At 37.1% G+C, this 23,976-nt stretch overlaps 1 protein-coding gene across 9 annotated transcripts in view; it reads left to right on the top strand.

The window, feature by feature from the left end:
* LOC143025592 (transmembrane protein 268) overlaps nt 1-23,976 on the top strand; it is a 145,148-nt gene that overhangs the window by 105,437 nt on the left and 15,735 nt on the right. For 7 of the 9 annotated variants that reach the window (XM_076185509.1, XM_076185508.1, XM_076185504.1 and 4 more), the window contains exon 8: nt 13,163-13,355. In XM_076185509.1, coding sequence (XP_076041624.1) covers nt 13,163-13,355 — 193 coding nt within the window. Of the gene's footprint in view, nt 1-3,057; nt 3,172-8,715; nt 12,874-13,162; nt 13,356-23,976 lie in introns of those variants that run through there. The other 2 variants (XR_012966414.1, XM_076185512.1) reach the window with 2 other exon arrangements.

The following is a 23,976-nucleotide window of genomic DNA, read 5'->3' as shown; positions in this document are numbered from 1 at the left end:
AAGATGGCCCCAACACTTTCAAAGTTGACATATGAACAAAGATTGTCTAAACTGGAATTACCAACCCTGGAACAAAGAAGAGAAAGAGGAGATCTATTGGCCATTTACAGAATCATGAAAGGCATGGAAGTCCTTGACAGAGAAGACTTATTAAAGTGGGATAAAAGAAAAACAAGAGGACATAAAAAGAAACTCAAAAAGGATAGTTATAGAAGAGATCTAAAAAAAAAAAAAAAGTTTTCCACACAGAGTGGTAGATGTCTGGAACAAATTAGATGAAACAATAGTGTGTGCAAACACCATACAAGAATTTAAGAACAAACTAGATGCTGAGAGATACAAAGACGGGTCACTACAAGCATTTCTCGCATTCCTGTAGAATATAACTTGGTAGGTAAATACACATACACACAGAATGGGAAGGGGAGCAATTGTGGTTACCCAAAACGATTTCTCTGCAGTGTTAGATTGATTTAATACGAGAAAATGCAGGAAAATAAATACAATGATTTTGAGTTGAATATCAACTTGAAAGGAGAGCCATCTAGGGGTGCCATGCCAAGGTCTAATATAAACAGAGCATTTGAAATGCCAGCAAGAATTACACTATATAATGAAGACTCCTTTTCCAGTTTTGGTAAATACTAAAGGAGGAATTTGAGTCAAAGCTTGGACATGGAAAGGGAAATGAGTAATAATAGAAATTGGTGGGAGAATGAATTCACTGAATTAAGAAATGAGATTATAGAATTAATGGAATGTTTAACCCTGGCTAATAATGAGATATCTGATCTGAAGAAATTAAACTCTGAACTAAGAAATGAACTCAAGGTAAGAAAAATTATATAATAGAAGTTAGATGTGAAAATGAAAAGATGAAAATTAATTATACAGTACTATCAATAGTGAGAACTTGCAAAAAGAGGTAAATAACAAAATACAAGAAATGACTGAAAGAATTGAAGAAAACTTAGGTGAGGAAAGTATGCAAAAGATTAAGAAATGGAATGAAAACAGAGAAAATTCAGAAATTGCCTTTAAAGAAATAATACAACAACAGATAAAGGAAAATGCAGAAGATACAGTCATTCAATTAATTACAGAAAAGGCAAATTGGGTTAGAGATACAGTGGATATAAAAAAATGTATATGGACTAAAGTAAAAACATGGTCTGGTGAGGTACATAAAAAAAAAGCAGAAAAAGAAACAGCAATATCAATTCTAAAAGAAATACAAGATGGTGACCTGGAAGTAGAGAAAGATATAGAAGTGTATAGAATGGGACAATATTCTAAAGAAAGAAATCGACCTCTGAAGATAAAACTAAGATTGCAATTGGTGGTAGAAGACATATTAGAAAAAGCAAGTAAGTTGGCAAGAAGTGAACATTACAACAGGATATGGATAAAAAGAGAAATGAGTATTGAGGAAATAGAAAAAGAGAAGATACTAAAAGGTGAAGCTAAGGAAAAAACAAGAAGAGAACGGAGACCGAAAGCAAGGATTTCTATTGGAGGGTCATAGACATGAGGCTAAGATAATGGTACATCAGAGAGAGCAAAATGAAAGCAGAAAACAAGATGGAGAAAGAAAAAATTAAGAGTGACCTATACTAACATTGACGGATTAATTTCAGGGTTGCTTGAACTAAATGATTACCTGTGAGATGAAAAACCAGACATAATGGGAATGGTGGAGATGAAATTAAGAGGTCCAATACCATGTAATAGTGTTGGACATGGGTTATACAATTAGATTAAAAACAGAAACGAGAAACAGGGAGAAATTATGTTCTTGGCCAAGAAAAACTTGAATGTGACGAAGGTTACTGAGTGTAAAAAAATGTAGAAATGATTATGATAAAAGTTGAAGACAGAGGCATGAAAAGCAGAAAGTTTGTAGTGATGTACCCCCAAAAACATGCTTTTGGAAAGAGAATGAGCATTCAAAAATGTTAGAAGATACAAGCCATTTATTAAATGAGATACTAAAGAATGGAGGTAACCTGGTACCACTGGTGGATTTTAACTGCAAAGAAATCTGTTGGGAGATGACAGTGAAGGATGGAGAGAATCTATGGGGAAATGCATTACTGGACATGACCATGGAACATATAATGACACAATGGGGCAGTGAAAATACCAGATACAGAAGTAATGAAGAACCATCGAGACTGTATTTAATATTTACAACAGAACCTGAAATTGTGGATAGAATTTAATACAAGACACCATTTGGAAAGAATGACCACATATTAATAGAGGCTGAACTAAAAGAAGAAATATATATGGAGAGAAATGAAAAGTACAGAAAAGGAAGTTGATGTACAACAAAACTGACTTTGGAAAACTTAAGAAGTTTTTTCAAAATGCAAATTGGGAAAAATTCTACATTGAGGAAACTAAAGTGGAAGAAAAATAGACAATTTTGATGGATACCTATAATAAAGGAGTGAATAAGTACGTACTGAGAGAGGAACAAGTGAGGGTGTACGTTAAATGCTGATTCAACAAAAGATGCAGTGAGGTGAAAGATAGAAGAGACAAAAATTGGAAAAAATGGAGAACAGATAAAAAACCTGGAAAATGGGAAATATATATAAACTATAGAAATGAATATGTAAAAGTGCACAGAGAGGAAAAAAGAAACTATGAAAAAGATATCATAGAAAAATGTAAAGATCAACCCAAACTATTCTAGATATGTGAATAATAGGGTTGACAGGTTTTGAAAATGGGCAACTGATTGGTAGTTCTCTCTACTGGCCAACTTGGTGGACCACCACAAGTAGGTATCCATCATTAATCCATTGATAAGTAGAGAATTTATTAAAAAATTTAATTAAAGCATAGTTAATGTATATTAATTTTTGGTTGTAATAGGACTACAGTATGTAATAGTGTAAATATTTTTTCACCTAATGTTACTGAGAATAGTACCATAATGTTAAGAAAATATTTATTTTGTACCTTGAATTAAGACAATAATTTCATCAGGTATGAATATTAGGAGAGATGATATCTTTGGTGTGGTCATATATGCTTTTTTTATCATAGAAAATCTTTGAGATGAGACAGTTCATTTTACCTCAAAGCTGGATGACAATGGTAAGCCTTCTACTTTACTGTGTGGCATGCTTGTTCCCATGCTGTTGACCCAGGTATTGTCATATGAACTAACCATAAAGCTTTACAAAAGTTGTTTTAGTTTAGATGTATATATTTTGATTTAGTGTTACTTTAATGTTGTGTTTTATGTTGACATGTGAGATAGTATTTCTATGTGTATGTGCACACAAACACACATCAGGGAAACACTATGTAGCCCCAGAACACTGGGGAGATTGTGGGAAGGTAAGTGGGAAGATTGAAATTTCAGAGGGGAAGAATTAGAATTGAGGAAGGATGAATTTAAGAGAGAGCTGATTTACAGCTTAATAGAGGAGGGTGATGTTACCAATTATAATATCACTACTTTGGAAAAATATATATGGATGGGGTGGTGAGTGAATTGAACATTAGAATGCTAGACTGTATTGTTTATGAACTAATCCGAGTGATGAGGGACAGGGATGACCATCTATGAGGTTCTAAGATGGGAAAGGCAATGATTGGGTTATGGATAGTTGTGATATGGATGTAGGGACAGTATATGTTTTGACTATTACTTCTCTTGTAAGAGGGAAAAGGGCTTTTGATATGTATATATCCATCTATATAGCATTAATACACAAAATAAAAAACTAATCAAACACTAACAGACAAAGCAATGGATATTATTCAAATCCAGAGATAAAGAAAGCTACTTAAAACATTGCATATATATTGTATATGAATAGATTAATACATATATATATACCAACAGCTTTTTCCCCCTTACAAATGAGATAGTCAAAAAACAAAGGCATAAAATCCACTCCCATCCATTCCATCCCCACATACTCCATTCAAATTCACCCCCTTCCTCCTTCTTGTCTTGGCTCCATCGTGGATGACGAGTCATCCATACATTTCATCTACTGCCCTGGGTCAGAAGCAATGTAGCAAGACACAGTACATCCACAGGAAGGTTGCTTCATTTAACTGGCGACCCCCCCGCTCTATCCCCTCATGATAAATAACAAAGGAAAATGAAAAATAAAATAAAGTGTAGCAGCATACTACTCAAATATCTATAGTGTATTACCTCTATCACACAATGCATACACACTAAAACAAGCTCATCAAGACCAACTACCATACTCTCTGCTTTGTCTAATCCCCCAGACATCAATTCCATTGAAAAATCCCTCTCAAAAGAAGGAAGAACCACATTAGTACACTTGTGTTCATGCCACCATCCACCAAAGATATTACCAGCACAGAATAAGCTGTGACAAGCACAAACATTTCAAGATGCAACCATCATACAGATGACATGAAACATCTCATCTTGCACTGACTTCCCCTAACCATACCCTGTCAACAATACAATATTTCTTCAGTACCTTTTTTTTGGAGCAAGAGAGACTTGGGCCAATGAATTGATTGATCAAGAACATTACTGCTGCCTGCACTGAGCCCTGTGGTACACCACCTGTCACCTCTATATCATCTGAGTTTCATCATTGTATATAGTGCTGTTGCTTTGTCACTGGGTAGTATGAAGATACTGAAAACGTATGGAAAAATAGTGGGAGCTAATATAGAAGGATCTTGAGCCTGATCCAAATACCCTAAGGATGCACCTCCAAGTGTAAATGAAGATGTTGATGAGGGCATGGGGATGATGTATTTGGCATTCTTGATGCCAGCAAATGCAATAAAATACCAGTTAAAGAACATACTGGTATTGGGTGGTTATAAGAATGCAAAACTGTAAAGTTTGAATAGGAAAAAATGGGGCAGAGGAATCAGAGCAAGAAAAAACTAAAATCTGGAATACTATTTTGAGAACAAAGCAACTCAGAAATTACAAAGAAGAAATAATTGCCTTTCATGTCTCCATTCTCTAAGAGTAAGGTTCCACATTCAAGAATACTTGAAAAGATTTTGAGGAAAAAGTTTAGTTTTTGTGCTTCCTGTCTATAAGAGGTTACACATTTAAGATTACTTGAGGAGATTTATGGGAAATAGAGTTTTTGGAAGAACTTGCATATTGTACTGAAGGGTTTTACTTGTTGGAATATGGCCAGGAAAAAAAAATATGTTGAAGGTAAATGAATAGAAGAAAGACAAAACTTCTTGCAACACTCATACTTGTGGAGAGAAATGCCGAAGCTGAAATAGAATGTATTTATGTGTGTTCATTTATAGGATTTTTAAGTTAGATGCATGTATATGTATATGCATACAGTAAAATAAGATTTGTATATGCCAGTGATTGTTTTTCCACTTTGTATTTTTTCCAAAATAATGTTATGTTGTGGAAACATTCCAGTGACTTGAAAAATATTGCACATGTAAGGTTTGATTCATATTTGTCAGTTTTTAGTGCTTCTAAAGTTTATGACTGCATGCTGTATTAACACGAGTTTTTATTTTTTTATGTAATTTGGCATTATTTGTTGAATGCCACCAGAAATGTTGCACTTGCTAATGCAGCTGGGAATGCTTCTCTCAAAATGTGTTGCACAAAGTAGTGCATACACACAACACATGCATGATTATGTTGTACATATAGCTTACACCAGGGGAAGATTATAGCCAAAATTATTTGAAATTTGTTTGTAGATGATAAAACTACAATGTAGATCATGAATATACACTGCAGAGGAGAGGAAATACTGTTAAAAAGGGCAGTGAATAGGTTAGCTTCTTAAATAGGTCAGTAGACAAAAGTAGCTGGCCATAACATCCATGACCTTGAGCCAAGTATGATGAAATGATGGCAACTGAGAAAAATTACAATGATAAAGCTGGTGTACTGTAAGCATGTCTTTATTGTAATCAATCTAAGAAGCACCCAGTGGTCAAATTAAATTATCAACCTCTCCAACTGGACAAAAACTTTAAAACATTAGGCCTCACATTTGATGCACATGTAACCTTCACCCTATACATGAAATACTTCACTATCAAGGCAGATAAGAAACTAAACATAAGTAGAACATTAGTAGGGGCAGGATTTAGACACAAACTCCCCCTCTTAGAAAAGGCTAGGATAGTGTCACCTTATGGAGGGATTTTTGGGGCACAGTACAGTGAGTCCTCCTTATATGGTAAATTCACAGTTATGGTATTTGGTGATTACTACCCTCGATTCTATTTACGCCAAGAAAAATTCACACATACGGTATCTGCTCCTGTTTTGGAGGTAAAATTAGATATTTTGAAGAGGAAAGAGCAGGGAGAAGGTATGTCTGCCATAAGTCGAAACTTGGGTTCGGTATACGGTAATTTCAATTTGCGGTAAGGTTTTCAGGAACGTATATGTACCGTATAACGAGGACTCACTATACAGAGTCTATGTTTATGGATGATCATGAATTTTGGAGATCAGGGGAGCAGGGAGATAACTCTGATGTTCATCTCACAGGATCATCTTGTGCAGATACAAATAGTTGTTCCCACTTTAGAATGATAGAAATTTAGTCCTATGCAAGATCTCATGAATCATCCACCCTGAATGAGAATATGCAGTGGTGGTATAGTCTTTGCACAAAATGAAAGATATGAAAAAGATTGAGAGCATACAGAAAATGGTAATCATGTTGGTTTACAGCCATATAGATTGACTATTCAAGGAGAAATTAGAGGCATTGGCCCTATCATAATTGAAAGGAAGAAGAGGAAGGGATGACAAGAGTGTGGTGTTCATGTAAATAAAGGGAGTATATACAACTCTTGGTTTGGGACAAGAAGGTAACAGGAGGTCATAGGAACAAAATGAAAAAGACCGCATGCCTGAAGGATATCAGAATAACAACTTTACAATTTTTTGTAATGATGCAACCTCTGGAATAGTCTCGATGATATAACTCATACTGAGACCATAAATGAATTTAAAGCTAGATATGATAAGAGAGGGGTACAAAATTGGTGGATTGAAGTAGGATGGGCAGGAGTGGTTGTATACCTCAACTGGCTACTAGATGAGAAGAAATGAAATTAGATCCCACAAACAGAGCTCCTTTTCTGTATACAGTAAGTCCTCATTATACAGCACATATGCGTACCTGAAAACCTTACCGCAAATTGAAATTACCGTATACTAAACCCATTATAACATGTAATAGTAGGATATGGGAGATGTACCTTCTCCCTGCTATTTCCTCTTAAAACTATCTAGCGGATATCGTATCTGTGAATTTTTCTTACCATAAATAGAATCGAGGGTAGTAATTACCAAATACCGTAACTGTGAATTTACCGGATAAAGAATTACCATATAAGGAGGACTTACTGTACTACAACTAGGTAAACACAGTTGGATAAATACATTACTCTTCTCTTCATCTCCCATACTTTGCACTTTGCTTCCACCCTCTTTATTTTATACATCTCATACGTTTCCCCATTTGTTCTTTGCAAACATTCCTTGTATGCATGCCTTTCTCCACCACACAACTCGTGGCGCCACTATGGCAGCCCGGACTTGAATCCAGCCCAGGGCTGAAATAATTTCAGTACCGCTGCACTGCAGGTTGTTACTCCAACTCTCGTGGGCAGTGAATTGGGTGTGTGTATGCATGTAAGGTCACAGCAGTACCCATAGATTGGTCATATGAGCTCTGAGCTCTTTTCCAGCAGGGAAATAGCTGTCAATCACAAGTCCAACACGTGATCCAAGGCCATGGTAAATCACTACTGCCTTCATCCCTTCATTTCAGTGAGAGGAGTAGATAAAAGTGATAGGGAAGATCTCTTGGTCTGGGATTGGGAAGCATTATAAGATCATGGAAAAAATAAATCATGAAGGATGTAAAAATTTTTTTTTTTCATATAGATGCATCAATGGCCTAAAAGAAGGAATATTCCAATGTAAAACTTAAATGAATTCAAGGCTAAGGTATAATCGGAGCCAAAGGGATGGAACCCTGTAAGTGTATCTCCTTTCCTCTATATTACATTTAAGTAAATACATACTCACCATAGACAACAATAAGATATTTCTTCCTAGATAGATCAGTGGGAGCAAGGGACATATTTCAGGGCTGTGAGGTTCTAGTAGGAGATGTCTAATGAGAGGTTGTAAAGTCATGCTTGACCATAGGTAGAACCATTTCCTCATTCATCTTGTATAAAAATGTCTCTGTGTTGTTTGTATTCTAATTTTTGTGTTTTATTTTCTCAGTCTTTCTCTTCAATTCAAGTGTATATTTTCTAAGTTATGTCAATCCAAAACATCAGTTCATTGTTGCCATCAATGCCCCTGAGTTTTGGCTTCTACACTAATGTATGTGTTTGTGTGTATGCATCTAATGCTTATGTTGTCATGCATACACAACTGCAGATCCTTTAAAACACACATAGATACAGATGTATTCTTACATTTCCACCTAGGATTTGTTACATTTAGGTGGCAGAAATTTAAAAAAATAGTTAGATCTTGTTAATTTTCCTAATTAGTCAGAAGAGTACATTTGCCTATTTCACAGTATTCGTACATGTATATTTGTCTTAAATTTGAACTCACACCATGGTTAGAAGTTGAATAGTCTTCGTTCCTTTGTTTATATGCATGGTGATAAAGTATGGTCTGTGTGTTGTATGTTGGCATTGCATGTGTTTCAGGAAAAGTCGGAGCTGCTGCTGACGCGCTACAGCCAGCGCTGGGCCAAGGATTTTTTGCGCAAAAGACTCGACTGGACCTTCGACGGCGCGGCGCGGGTGGAGGGACGTGCTCCTCCCGTGTCGCCCCGCCACCTCTCCACCGCTATGTGTCCCTGCCAGTTCATTGAGGACCACTTAGCCATCAAGCTCCCCAGGCAGGAGGCGGAAAGAAAATCATGTCCATGCCTATACGATTTCCTTAAAAATGCAGGATTCTAGATGGCACATTTAGATATTAGTTTAGTTATCTTTGTTTATGATAGACTCTCTTGGGATTTATTTAGTTTAGATATTTTTTCAAAAAAACTCCTTCTCTTTCTTTGAAGTGTTCGGAAGTAGAGCGAAAGTTTAATAACCACTAGTGAGATTTTTTTTTCTCTGTCTTATTTTGAAGATGCAGGATTATTGGTACTTTTAGATCAGTTTGAAGATAGATTGAGTTTTGAGGTATTGCTAGCTAGATGGTGAAGGCATTTGTGAAATAAGATTTTTGGCAGATGTAATGAATTTTTTAGTGCCCAGTCAATACATTTCTATTATTTCCTGATGCACTAATCTGCATAATGCTAAACTTATAATACAAATAGCATATTAACCTTTTTATGTATTTTATCTTGTAGTTTTTTCTGGCTTTATTTAAAGTATTGAAATAGAAAACTTCTGTCTTGATTGTTTACTTGTCTCATGAAATTTGGTTATTCATTTGCATTATTTTTTATATTCATTTTCACTTGTAAATATTCTGTCATAGAGCACATTAAATTGAAAAATTATTAGTATGACTTCTGCTTGTGTATGTGTTTTTCAAGTAACTATTGTGTGCTGAATAGTACTGAAGCAGTTTTTAGAAAAGTAGAAATAGAAGATTAATGAAATGTCATAATTGTTTTGAATTCATAACATTCAAGCTAAATTCATTCAATTAAAAAAATTACTTATATATCATGAATATTTATGCAAGCACATCAGCATTACTGTTTGAGTAGGTTTGCTTAAATCGTAACTTGAGAACTGTAGATAATTTGGATTAATTTTCTTTTGTCCACCATCTAGTGCATATAGCCAAACTAGATGTGTGTATATTTGTATAGATTTTAAATGTATTTTCTTTAAAAGTTCATTTACTTTATTACTTGTTATGCTCAACCTAATTTATTTCTTTCTAAATTTAATCATTTAACATACTTTAGGCACGTATAACATGCAGACAAGTGACTCTGTACTAATGAGCATGCAATACAGGGCACAGTGTTTCAGGTTGCATGCAGTTCACCCAGGGATAGATAGAGCTAAAGATAGGATAGAGACACTAGCAGGAGGCCAGAATGAGGCTAGTGGGACCAAAGAATGAATAGAATGGTTGTCATTGTGATAGAGAGAGTTAAAGCTTATGGGTAGGATTAGATAGTGTCAAGAACAGAATGATAGGGCAGATAGAGTTGGTAGGTACGTTATAAAGAAAGCTCAGGCCCAGAAAAAGCTAGAAATGGAAAAGAGCAGGCCAGGTAGCGGGTGGAGAGGTGAAGCTTTTTTGTCGTTGGTCATGTACATTAATTCAGGATAACTAATTGCATGATGCCAAGGCTGGTTTGAGGCTCATCTATAGCATGAAGTGCTGAATTATTCAAGATTATTATTAATGAGCATTTGCATGCTTAGAGCTTATATGCATTGCAAGAAACTTTTTGTCAGAACACATATCTATATCAGTATGACTTATGAAAGTAAGAATGCATGTGTATGTACAAATCGCATCTGTATGGTCTGTGATTGGGGTTAGTAACAAAACTAAGAATGCTACCCACATATCTCCTGTGGGGTCATTAATCAGAACAGCTCAATCATATTACACACACATTCACACTCTCTCTTTATCTCTTTCTCCCTCTCTCTTTCTCTGTCTTTCTCTCTCTCATGGTGACACAGCCAGTACTTTACTCTCTCTTTATATAATTTGTCTGCTAAGCTGAGGATGAATTTAGTTGCTGCTCCTTGTATTTTCTTGATCTTATTTATATTTTTCAATTTATGGAGAGACCACACCACTTCTGCATGTGTTAACCTGAGGCAAATTAGGTTCTCAGTGAGTCTTTTCATCATCTCTCCATCCCTACAATGAAAAGCCACTCTTGCACATAGTCCTCTTGATGTGCTTCTAATGTGATAAATTACCTGTGAACAGTACCCCCAGATCCTTCTCATTAGAGAAAATCTTCTCCCTGCCACCCATCTTAAAAACCTTTCAACATTCCTGCTTTTATCTGGAGGGGTGGCCCTGAAGGACTGACACTCAGGTCTCTAGAATAGCAAGAGCTTTCACTATTTACTTCATATGTATTTCATCCACATTTTTACATAAGGAGAGCTAACAACCATCAACTATTCCTCTCTTTAGAACCCTAGTGAAATAGAAACAGTTCAATACTAATGCAACACAAACAGTACAAAGTTTCTTTCCAAAGAAATTTGTAGGAGGACCTAAGGTATTATTGCTAGCTACTTATGTACTGCAGGTTTCCAGTTTGTGAAACTCAAGGCAGCTGTTATTATTGCTAAATAAATCATTGATGGTGTCTATTCACTTATGCCAGTTTCCAATATTTTGTATATTTTTGGTATTGAAGTTCATTTTCCACACTTTGCTCCTATTATATAATATTTTCTTTTTCATTTTCTTTTTCTCTTCTTGTCTTTTCATAATTTCCATTCTTCCTCAGCTTTGATTTTCTGTATGATCACTGCATTGTTTGTAGACATGTTATGCAGTTGGTCATTCCTTCCATCATGTCATAAACATAAATCAAGAACATTCATAGACCCAGTACTGATCCTTGTAGAACTTCCTGCCTCCGTCCATCTTGACATCTTAATCTTTGCTACTGTTCTGGAACCTGCTTGTTGTGGTCCTGCAAGGTGAACAGTAGAGCTGCCCTTTTAAGAAATCATGAACTTCTTCACATTCATCAGAAGGTGCAACCCTTAGGGGCTGACACACAGATCTCTGTCAACAGTATTTCATGCACCTTTTCACACGTGGAGAGCTGACACCTGGTGCCTATTCCCTTCCTGGCACTTTCATCCAATGACATAGAAACAGTCCTGCACCAATAAAACATGTAGCAGTCCAAAGTTCCTTTCCAGAGAGATATGTGGGAGGAAATGCTAAAGTGTACATGGTATGTAACATGTGAAGGAGGGGATGGAACAGGAAAAGCAACAAGCGGTGGGATGAAATTATGAAGGCAGTGGCGGCAAAAAACAAGCATGTGAAGAATGGTCACAAAGAAAAAATGAAGAGAGGTACAGATTGAATAGGTTGAAAGTAAGATTTGAGGTGAGAGAGGTTAAGAAGAAAGCAGATGGTGGAGTAAGTGTTTGATAGAGATATTTGAGAAATAGAAATAAAGATATGTTTTGGAAAACAGTGAAAAGTATGAAGGGGGCTTGGGTAGAGAGCAGGAGGTAAAGGATGTAGATGAACCAATACTAATGGCAATGAAAGCGGTAAGTGGAAGATGTTTAGAGTATTTCAGTTATTGACTTTGATTAAAGCAATATAAGATTCTAGGAAAATGACTGATGGGACAAGAGAATGATAGGTCCATAGGAAAAGAGATACAAAGAGCATTGAAAGAGATGAAAGCTAACATTTCTATCAGTATAGCAGAGTGCAAGTGACCGTTTATACCCAAGGTATGAGAGGTATTATGCTGGAGGCCACGGGTTTTCTGCAAGAGAGAGCAGAAATAACAGATTGATTGGTTGATTGAGATTGTGGCCTTGCTGTAGAGGAAGATGTATACATGTACATGATATGTGTATGTATGTTTTTGGTATGTAAGAGTATTATACAAATATAGATAAAAAAAGTGTTCTGCCGTGATTTTTCTTTTACTTCTTCTGATAGACTTTTTGCACTTTGCATGGCAGCCTCAATAGATAACAATATCCTAATATCATCACTTGTTTGAACTAAAACATTAGTTCTTTGCATATTGCTGTCACTTTTCACTTCAAATTCATGATGTAAAATATAAAATGAGCATGGGCATCAGAAGGTCTGAAGGAACAAAGCAATAAACATCTTGGCTCAGTGCGGCTGATTTCAACCAACATCGGGTAAGAAAATCAACGATCCACCTGTGTTTTTCTCACAAGATTTTTATTTATTTTTATTTTTTATTTTTTTTATTTATCTTTTTTTGTGGGGGAGAGGGAGTTTATTGCTACCTCCCTTATAAGGGGAAAAGTCCCTTTGGAATGCATGTATGTAGATGTTTATGTATGTATGAAATGATGTGACATGTATGTTGCTCGTAAAACTAAATAGTCTCCTCCCTTGTCTCCTAACTATCAGTGTTATTGTATTTTGTACATCACCCATATTAAATCTTAATTTCTTTGGCAGAATCGAGCAGCACTGCTACTGACGCGCTATAGCCAACGTTGGGTCAAACACGTTAGCCGTGGAAATTTGCGTCTCTCAGTGGATGTGGGAGACCGCGACCAAGGCACGGCTCCTCCCTTGTCGCCACGTCATATGGCAACAAGACAATGCCCTTGCCAATATATTGAAGACCACCTGCACTATAAACCCCAAGGTTTGTGTTCCATCATGTGCAACATTTGCATCCTTCCTGATGTAGATTAAACCACTTCTGTTGATGGGATTAAGGTGCTGAATCTGTTTCTTACTTTATTCTATTTTTTAACCACAAAGCTGTTTTGTTTAATTTACAATGTGGTTCTCATTGGTATAGTATTGTTCATAAGGGTAGATGCACTGGTTATTTCCCCCCAAAAAAATAATAATAAAAAAAAGATGTGGTTTGGTTATCCCAGATAGTGTATATAGTTTACATGGAGTAATATTATCATAATCATAGTCATGGTCTATGTTAGGAATGATAATGAATGAAAGTAAATAAGAACCACAAAGATGGATGAAAACTGTGTCATTAAGTTTACTGAACATTGATGCCACAATTGTCACTTATTAGAGGACAGAAGCATGAAGAAAACTTGTTTTGTATCTGGTAACAACAGGAAAAAATTTGTCCATTGGTGGAAGCTTCTAAAATGGTGACAATAACCATAGTTAGAGTGATAGTAATAATGATGAAAACTGATTCAATGGTAGATTATTAACAAGAAGATTACTGTTGATAACAATTTCTGGTGATGAGTTGTACCTAATTTTGTGAGAATTATATTTATTCAGAAACTGAACTGGTAATGAGGTTGCTAAGATTGTACAAAAAATATCAGTTCAGTAGTGTGTAATCTAAATTTCTGTCAATAAGCAATTCATTTCCTTGGTAAAAAGTGAATGCACAATATTATAATTAATTCATCATGTATATATATATATATATGTATATATATGTATATATATACATATGTATATATATATATACATACATATATTTGTGGTGGGGGGAAAGAATACTGCCACCAAGTCTTCCCACTTGAGTCGTAAGAGGCAACAAAAACGGGACAGGGATTAGGACTAGGCATCCTTCTCCCTGTAGCCCCAAAGGGGACATTCCTAAAAAAAGTAAAGGCATAAGAGGGTCTAGGAGTTTTCCAACTAGTACCCTAAGGTTTGGGTCTTTTAATGTGTGTGGATGTGATAGAGATGGGAGTAAAAGGGAAGAGATAGGCAGTATGTTTGTGAGAAGAAAGATAGATCTGTTTGCATTGAGTGAAACTAAGTTGAGAGGGAGGGGCGAGTGTGAGTTTATGAGTGTAGTTGGGAGGTTCTCAGGAGTGAAGAGAGGACGAGGGAGAGAAGGGGTGGCTATGCAAGTAAGTGAAAAGATAGGTAAGCATGTAGTGGAGTGGAAGGAGGTTTCTTCAAGGTTAATGTGGATGAAGGTGAAACTGGGAAGGGAGATGTATTTACCTAGTTGTATTATCTGGGAAGGGAGATGTATTTACCTAGTTGTATTATCTGGGAAGGGAGATGTATTTACCTAGTTGTATTATCTGGGAAGGGAGATGTATTTACCTAGTTGTATTATCTGGGAAGGGGAGCTATGCTCATGGTGACCTGTTTTTGTATCTCACAAGATCAAGTTTGTTCTTAAATTATTGTATTGTGTTTTTGTAAGTGCATATAGGACTAGTAGTGAGAAGAATGTAGAGGAAACAAAGGCTTTTTGGATGGATTTAAATGAATGCATAGAGGAAATGAACCAATAGACGGAGTGGTTGGGAAGTGTGGAGTTCCAGGAAAAAATTGTAGTGGAGAGTTGATGGTGGAGATGTGTCTAGAAAGAGAGTTGATGATAGCAAATACAGTGTTTAGAAAAAAGTCAAGCATAAGTACACATGGGAGAGGGTGGTGGATGGAAGGTTGGTAGATAGAGCATTAATAGATTGTATAGTGGTAACCAGGAGTATAGTATGAAGAGTTAAGGATGTACATGTTCTAAGGGGATAGAGTAGGGGAATATTATTTAGTGGAAGGTAAATTGAGAGTGAAGGATAGATGGAGAAAGAGGAAAAGGACAAAAGGTAGGGAGGTGCTTAGATTGAACTGCTTAAATAAGAAAGTAAAGGAGAAAGAGGACAAGAAGAAGTTGAGTGAGAGAGGAGTGGGAAGGAGTGAAGGATAGAGTAGAACTAGGAGTGGAGGAGGAATGGGGATGGTTCAAGGAGGGAATCATAACGTGTGCAAAGATGGTGTGTAGAACAAGGAGGAGAGGAGGAAATAGAAGGAAGGGTAGTGAGTGGTGGGATGAGGAAGCAAAGAAGGATGTAGAAGAGAAGAGAGCTTTCACAGATTGGTTACAAAATAGGGTAAGGGAATCATATGAGAGGTACAAAGAAAAGAGAAGAGAATTAAAGCATAAGATAAAGGAGGCAAAGAGGAGAGCAGATTGAAATGGAGTAAGAGTATGACAAAAAAAATTGAAAGTAATAAAAAGATGTTTTGGAAAGAAAATAAGAGAGGAAGAGGAGGCAAATCAAGTAGAGAAGAAAAGGTGGAGGGTGCAGATGGAGAGATGATAATGGAAGAGAAGGCAGTGAGAGGAAGATGGGCAGAGTATTTTAGGGAGTTGCTAAATGTGAAGGAGGATAGGGAGGGAAAGGTAGTTGCAATGGGAAGCTCTAAGAATGACTGTGATGAGTGAGGAAAATGGAGGAGAAATAAGGAAAGCATACCTAGCCTCAGATTCATATGCAGTCTTGGATCACATGTTGGACTTGTGATCAACAGCTATTTCCCTTTTGGAAGAAAGCTCAGAGCTCATATATGACCGATCAATGGGTAATGCAGTGACCTTGCACACACACACAAAGTCCTAACTCCCTGCCCACAAGAGTTGAAGTAAGAAGTCGCAGTGATACTGAAATTATTTCAGCCCTGGGCAGGATTCGAACCCGAACCGTCATAGTGGTGGCCACAACCACTACCACTGCACCATCAAGTGTGATTGTATATATGTATGTATGTATATATGTATATTTACTTAATTGTAGTGTACAGGAAAGTAGCAACACTTGTGGGGTCCTGTCTATTTTGTTCCAATTCATGATGTGTTAGTGTGGGTGTGTATTCATATATAGAAGAGGCTCTAATGTCCAGACCAAGGGGGACCTGAAGCAATCTAAAAAAAAAAAAAAAAAAAAGTTATTTTATATCTACTCAGATGATGAAAATGCAAAGAGATATAAGGAAACAGTATTTGTTGAAGATGGCACAGGAATCCTGGAGTTCCTATCTGCAAACATGATTTACTCCCATACCTTTCCCATACTAGATGCTGCAAAATACATTTTGTTTGTGATAAAACTGTGTGTCTTGCGACACTGCTTTTGACCCAGGGCAGTGGACAGGATGTGGGGATGACCCGTCATCCAGGAGGTGTCAAGATAAGAGGATGGGAGGAGGGTGGAGGGGAGTGGAATATATAGGAAATGGAATGGGTGGGAGTGGTTTCTATGCTTTTTTCTTTTTGGCTACTTCCCATGTAAGGGGGAAAAAGCCTTTGGTATATGTATGTATGTAATAAAACTGTTACAGAGAAGACCCTTCATATTTCATTTGAGTACATTCAGAAAAAGGCATTGAATTTGAAAAAGAATAGTATGTTTTCATAGGAGTCTGTTGCTTTTCCAAAGGCTCACTCGCTGCATAAATAAATAAATAAATAACTGCTGTGCATAATTTTTTATGTAAATAGTGGATTTGGTTATATCATACTTCATCATTTGGAGTGAACTCCTGTCTCCAACTTCACAATCTTCATTTTCTTTAGGTTAAGCACTTTTCTTGTGCATTTCTTGAGGTAGGGAATACCTTGAATAGAAAGTAGAGTGATCCATGAATACTGGCTAGTTCACTTCAGTAAACAGACACTTCAGTGGAATGTACATGAATGGAGGGAGTATCAGGTGTTTGTGCAGTGCATGGTGTTGATGTAAACAAAACTAGAGCCTGTTGCATTGTGCAGGTGATTCGTATTGCATCCTCTCTTTTCTTTTTATGGATTACTGTGTTTTTTGTTTGATCTTACAGGATGAGTAACTTGACCATTTTGTATTGCTGAATTCCAGATATATGAGATTTTACTGTAATAATAATAATTGTCAATGTGAGAGTTAACAAGGTACCTGGCAATGGAAACGGAGGAGACTGTACAAAGGGGTGATTGTGCCCATGGCATTGTAGAGGTCAGAGGCTTTGAATTTAAGGGAAACAGAAAGAAGGAATTTAAATGTTTTTGAGATGAAATGTTCAGGAAGTGTGGGGGGGGGGGTCACAAGGTTAGATAAAGTGAAGTACCAGATATCTTCAAGTAATATTTCAATTTAAAAAAAAAAAATTAATCTGAAATTAGAGGGTCGACTTATACATATGTGCTATTTTCAAAGAGATGAAATTCATGATGATTGAAAAATAAACAGTTAAGAGCCCAGTTGCTTTAGAAAATAATGAAGAATAGAAAGAAAAAGAAAGTATTGATTAATTATTTGTCAGTGTGCATAGCACCAAAAGCACATGGTTTGAGTGAGGAGTCTGGGTTGAGTTTACCCCAGACCCCTATGGCTCAAACCTCCTGCACTCAGAGCTATGGGGATTAGTTTTATAGACCAGATTTACTATACCAGTAACCTGTTTCTTCATATTAACAACCTTACCAAATATACAGCCTATTTCTGTAGTTTATCCATGTATATCCAGTAATTGAAAGTTTAAATGATCATCAGCACATTATGGTCCACTGGGAAACAGATGTTGTTTTACATCACTAGTGCCACCTATTCATGTAATAAAGAGGGGGAGTAAAAGCAAAAGAAAAGTATATGGTATTGATGATACATTATTGTAAAAGGCATATGGCATGGGTGGGAGTGGTTTTTATGCCTTTGTTTTTTGGCTACCTCCCTTATAAGGGGGGAAAATAACCTTTGGGATATGATGATGAAAGGCACATTCACATAGAACACTTACTCGTTACAATAATTATAACAACACTTTACATAATAAAATTCCATTAGAAACTAGGGCCACAAACAGGGGGTCAATTCTTACATAAAATTTACTATTATCCAAGGCTATGTGGTTGATGTTACGGGTGGAAAGAAGGCTGGCAGATAAGGTGATTTGGGCACATGAAAAGAATGAATGAAGAAAGACTAACAAAAATAGTTTAGAGGGCAGAGATGGATGGAGTGAACTTAAGGGTAGACCAAGAATGAGATGGATGGATGAGGTTAAGGTGGCCTTGAGTAAATGGGGAAAGTATATCGAGAAGGGATGGGAAAAGGCAAGAGATAGGTGTGAATAGGGAATGGTTGTGAATGGATGATAAATTGATGTGACATGAAGGGATTTCTCCTTGTCGTCTGTAATTACTCGACACTAGATGAGGAGGAAGGGCTCCCATATAAATGAAGTGGTGAAGGTAAACCAGCTGTGGTGGTGCTGTATCTTGCTGCATTGCTTCTGACCCAGGCAGTGGGAGCTGAGATAAAAGGGTAAACAAATGGGTGATGATAAGTGTGAGGTGAGTAGAGGGTGGTGGGTGCATGCCTTTGCTGGCTACCTCCTTTGTAAGGGGGAAGAAATCTTTTGGTATATACTGGCAGATAGACAAATAAATGTTGCCTTGAACTTCATTGCCTGGAAATTTACAGCCCCATAGCATTGTGGGCACTCCCAAAGATCTTTCTGGGAAGAATTGTTGTAACTGATGTCTATTGCATTAGTTTAAAACTGTTCATATGTCATGGGCTTGTGGTAATAGTAGGAGTAAAATTGCATTTGTCAATTCTCCATATGTGAAGAGGTGGAAAAAATATAATTGAAGTTATAAAGTTCTTGGGCTTCTTATGGAGCCCAAAAATCAGTCCCTCAGGGCTTTAACCTTCAGATGTAGATGAGGTAATACTATTAATGGGTTTTGATAATGGATGAGGGAGAGAGGATTCTCTTGGTCCCATTTAGCAGGGCGACTACCTGAAGGTATCCCCATTATTGGTTCCTATATGTGTATGCATATGATTCACCACAACCTTAGATCATGTGTTGGACACTTGATCAACAGCATTTACCCCCCCCAGATGAGTGACCTTACACACAAACACTCGAAAAAAGACAATTACAGAAGAGATCCGAAAAAAAAAATAGCCTCCCACACAAAGTGATAGACTTGGAACAAATTAGACAAAGAAACAGTGTGTGCAAACACTATTCAAGATTTTAAGAAAAAACTTGATGCTGAGAGATACAAAGACGGGTCACCACGATCATAGCTCCCTTCCCGTATAATACAACTAGGTAAATACATGCTCAACTCCTTGCTCACAAGTTGGAGTACTGGCTTGCATTGCAGCAATGCTGAAATTTTCAGCCTTGAGCAGGAATTCAAACTCATATTGCTGAATGAGGGGTTGACACTGTACTTTTGAGCCACGTTTGTTACCCATTGGTATTATACAGGAAGAGAGCTATGAGTGTATGTGTGTGTGTGTGTGTATATATATATATGTATGTATTTGTTTGTGTATATATATATGCACACACACATATACATACAGTTATCCCTTAACATTTATGAATTTGATTACTTGAAGGTAAGGCCATGATTATTTTAAAAGTTTTTTAGTATTTGTAGGGTTTTTTGGGACAGCATTCCTTTCTGTTCACTTACCATACACCACCCCACACATGGTTCTTTGCCACCATTGCTCTGCTTCACTTTATCAGTAACCACCATAATGTCTGCGTTTTGTGTATTTACTGTCTTTGTACCTGATATTTACCAATTTAACTTTTGCAATGACCCTCAAGAAGTCAGCTAAGTTAGGTAATTGAAGATGAGAGTATTTTTGTCACTTTGTAAACATAACATGCTCAGTCAGTATCATTGCTGGTATTGGCGCTGTCTTTGTTGTGATTGCCACTAACACAGCAATCCACAAAGATTTCCCATATAAAATAAATTGTCTGTAACTTTCAATAAATTTATGATGGAACAATATTTTTTCCTCAGAATACCAGTATGTATATATATATATATTTTTTTTTCTTAAACTTCTCATTGTTAAATAGGGATGCATCTTTTCAGCCTGTAAATAGAGGATATATATTTTAACATTTTATATTGATTTATTTTCTCAAAGCCTAAAAAAATGTATATAGAATTTTCCTATATAAAAAGAAATAGCAGGTTCAGGGTTGCTTTTATAGAAGCAGCAGATGTTCACATATTTTTAATATTTGTTGGGGTCATATTACCAAATACTCACGAACATTAAGGGACCAATGTGTAAGGTATATGTATATATTTATATATATACATATGTACATATATCAACAGCTTTTTCCCCTTACAAGGGAGGTAGCCAAAGTCAAAGGCATAAATCCACTCCCACGCATTTCATCCCCTTGTACTCCACTCCCATTCACCACCCTTCCCTCCCGCTTTTCTTGGCTCCTCCTGGATGATGGGTCATCCCTGCATCTCACCCACTGCCCTGGGTCAGAAGCAATGTAGCAAGACACAGCACATCCACAGTAAGACTGCTTCATTAAGTGGTGATCCCCCCTCTCCATCCCCTCATGCAGAAAAAGAGAAAACAGGTAGAAATCCCTTCATGCTGCATCAGAATATCACTCGCATGTACTCCCACACACCCCATCCTCCCCACTTCCTTTCATGCATCACAGCATCATCTATACACAACCATTCTCCACTCACCCCTATCATCTGTCTTCTCCCTTCCTTTCTCAACAGACATTCCCCTATTTACTAATGCCCCTTTTACCCCATCTCATCCTTGGTCACCCCCACATGTTCAATCCTTCCACCTCTGCTTCCCACACCTCTTTTACTCATCTTTTTTCACTCATTCTTTCCACGTGTCCAAACCATCCCAATGCTCTTTCATCAGCCCCATCCCACAAGTTCCTTTCCACCCCTGCTCTCTACACACATACATGTTCATATATATATATATATATATATATATACACATATACACACACACACACATCCACTCCACCATTCATTTCCACATAAGACCCAAAATACCTAAAATTCTCTGTTGCCTCCAGCATCTCACCCTTCACCACTGACATCACTCCCTATACATCTCATCATTTTACTTTTGCCACATTTACTCACAACTGTCTCCTTTCTCATAGCCTTGTGAACTCAGTCACCAACTGCTTCAGTTTTTCTTTAGAATTGGCCACAAATGCAGTGTCACCTGCAAATAACAAGTGACTCATCTCTCACTTCCTTCCCATCTCACCCACTAACTTTACACCTGCCTCATTGTTCTGTCTATATGTTGAATGCTGCCAAAATTAAAGCCTCTTTATCACTTGTGCATTTGAAAACTCCTTGAAATACATTCTCCATCTTCCTTTCACTACCTTCACTTCCATTAGCATCTATCTATGTGCTCCCTTTACCTTCTTCTCTATGCCCTACTTGCAATTATCACACAGAGGACATTGCTCACAAGTATGGGTCAGGTTCTCCATCATTGGCTGGGAAATGGACAGGTCTTTGTTTGTCATCTCTCACTATGGGGGGGAATTAAGCTGATAGAGGTCTTGGGCTCAGTCTAGAGTCCCAGCCGCTAAGGACTGCGCCTACAGATAGAAATGGAGATATTAATGGGATTTAAAGATAAGCAGCAGAGAAATGATTCTCTGTGATGGCCATCTCACAAGACCAACTTGTGCTGTGCTGGATATCATCATTGGTCCCTTGAGTCAATGATGAATTGCTGCCCTGGAATGTAGAAATGTCTCACAGATTCAAAATTTGCATGGTGTGATATGTATGAACCTTAATTTTTTTTTTTATATTCATAATTCATTAAGGTAACCCCTTTCCATGCTGAGGTTTATTTCTTTTTTTATCACGATTCTGATCACTTTTAATTAAGCTTTGTGATGACCTGTCAGTACTGAAGGGGTTCAGCCTCCCTTGATTAATTCCTTCCGTACCAAAAGATACCGTAGTTGTTTTAGTGTGGCTAATACATGATGGTTTTAATCAACTCTTTGTTATCCTTTTCGTAGCAAAAGGTTTAAGGTTCCCCTGATACAAGTTCCATGTAATGTCATTTAGTCATTACACAGCAGTGTGTGGTCACTAACCATCCAAAAGTAGCACCAGCCAAGTCCAGTTACATTCTTCGTAAACAACATCCACAAACACTGCAGTGAGCACACCTCACACTCAGTAACACTCATCTCATAAATTGACTGGATTAAAATACACAAAGTATATACAATATCTCAATTGCATACACACCACTTTTAACAGATATTACACATAATTCTATCATATGTCTCGGCACCTTCAGAGGAATCACTGGCACAGGTTTTGGAAAAGACCATGGCACCAACAAACAAACACATAAGGAGTACAAAGGTCCATGCTAGATATGCTAGTCCATCATGGGGACCATCCATCTCAAACACCATCACAAACTACAAGCCATGTAAAGCAAGACACTATGAACAATTGCTGACAACACACAAACAACATCCATAGATCTACTACATGCCAGTGAGACCATTGTTTTGCTTCCTTAAATATCTTGACATGTGTGACATGCATTATATAGTATTTGCCAAACAAAAGCCACAGTACCCATCACTAAACGAGACATCCACCAACACCTGGACACATAAAACAGGCACCTGAACAATACTACAATGGGATAAACAGCACTATCCAGGGGGAATTTGGCAGACAAAATTCAGTCTAATTGTGTTCATATAGAATAGTGCTACAGGACTGGAAAAAAATATAATGTGGTACCAATTCGTAAAGGTGGAAGTAAGAGGGTATGAACCACAGATGCACAGACCAGTTTCCCTGACCAGCATGATGGTGAAATTGTGTGAGAGACTTGTGAAAACTTGGTGAGTTGAAGCACTACCCTCACCCTCATTAAAGAAAAAATGAAAAAGAGGTGATTTGATTGCAGTGTTCAAATCACTGAAGGGAATGGACAAAACTGACAGAGAGGATCTCTTGATTTGAAATGAGAGGATATTGTGAGGACATGGAGACAACATGAAAAACTCCACATGTCTAGGGGGTTTGAAGAATAGTTTTCCATTCGGATACACTCCTGGATTAGCCTAAAGATGACGTAACCCAAGCTGGAACTATACATGAATTTAGAATTAGATGTAATGGATAGAGAATAAAAGACAAATGAGTTAAACACAATATGAGGACAGAGCCTTTATTTGTATGACGTTTTGCTTATTACAGCTTTTTCAAGTACCGTACTTGAAAAGCTGTAATAAGCGAAACATCGTACAAATAAAGGCTCCGTCCTCATATGGTGTTTAACTCGTCAGTCTTGTCGGCAACTGCTACTTTCATAAAAATAACAGGCAACTCCTTTCCTGTATACTACAATTACACAAATACATCAAATGATGTTTGCACACACTGCTAGGATACCACTAACAGCATATGGACATTTCCCCCTAACCCTTAAAATATCAGCACCCACTTGCAGTGGCAGAGAGCAGGGATAGACCATGGATATACAGACACAAACAAAATATTGAGTGGATGATTTCTGGTGAAAGCCTGTTAGGGTGGCTGGTTTCCTTCATTGCTTTAGTGATCTGACACATTGATGCTGCAGGCAGATCAAAAACAAAAACAATAGCAACAGCAGTATATACAATATGGTGACCAGATTGTTTTATTACAATATTAC

This window comes from Oratosquilla oratoria, chromosome 5, assembly GCF_046742065.1.
Source record: "Oratosquilla oratoria isolate Oo_2021 chromosome 5, ASM4674206v1, whole genome shotgun sequence".
NCBI classification, from domain to species: Eukaryota; Metazoa; Arthropoda; class Malacostraca; order Stomatopoda; family Squillidae; genus Oratosquilla; species Oratosquilla oratoria.
The sequence above is the reverse complement of the archived record's forward strand: the minus strand, read 5'-3'. Positions and strand labels throughout refer to the sequence as shown.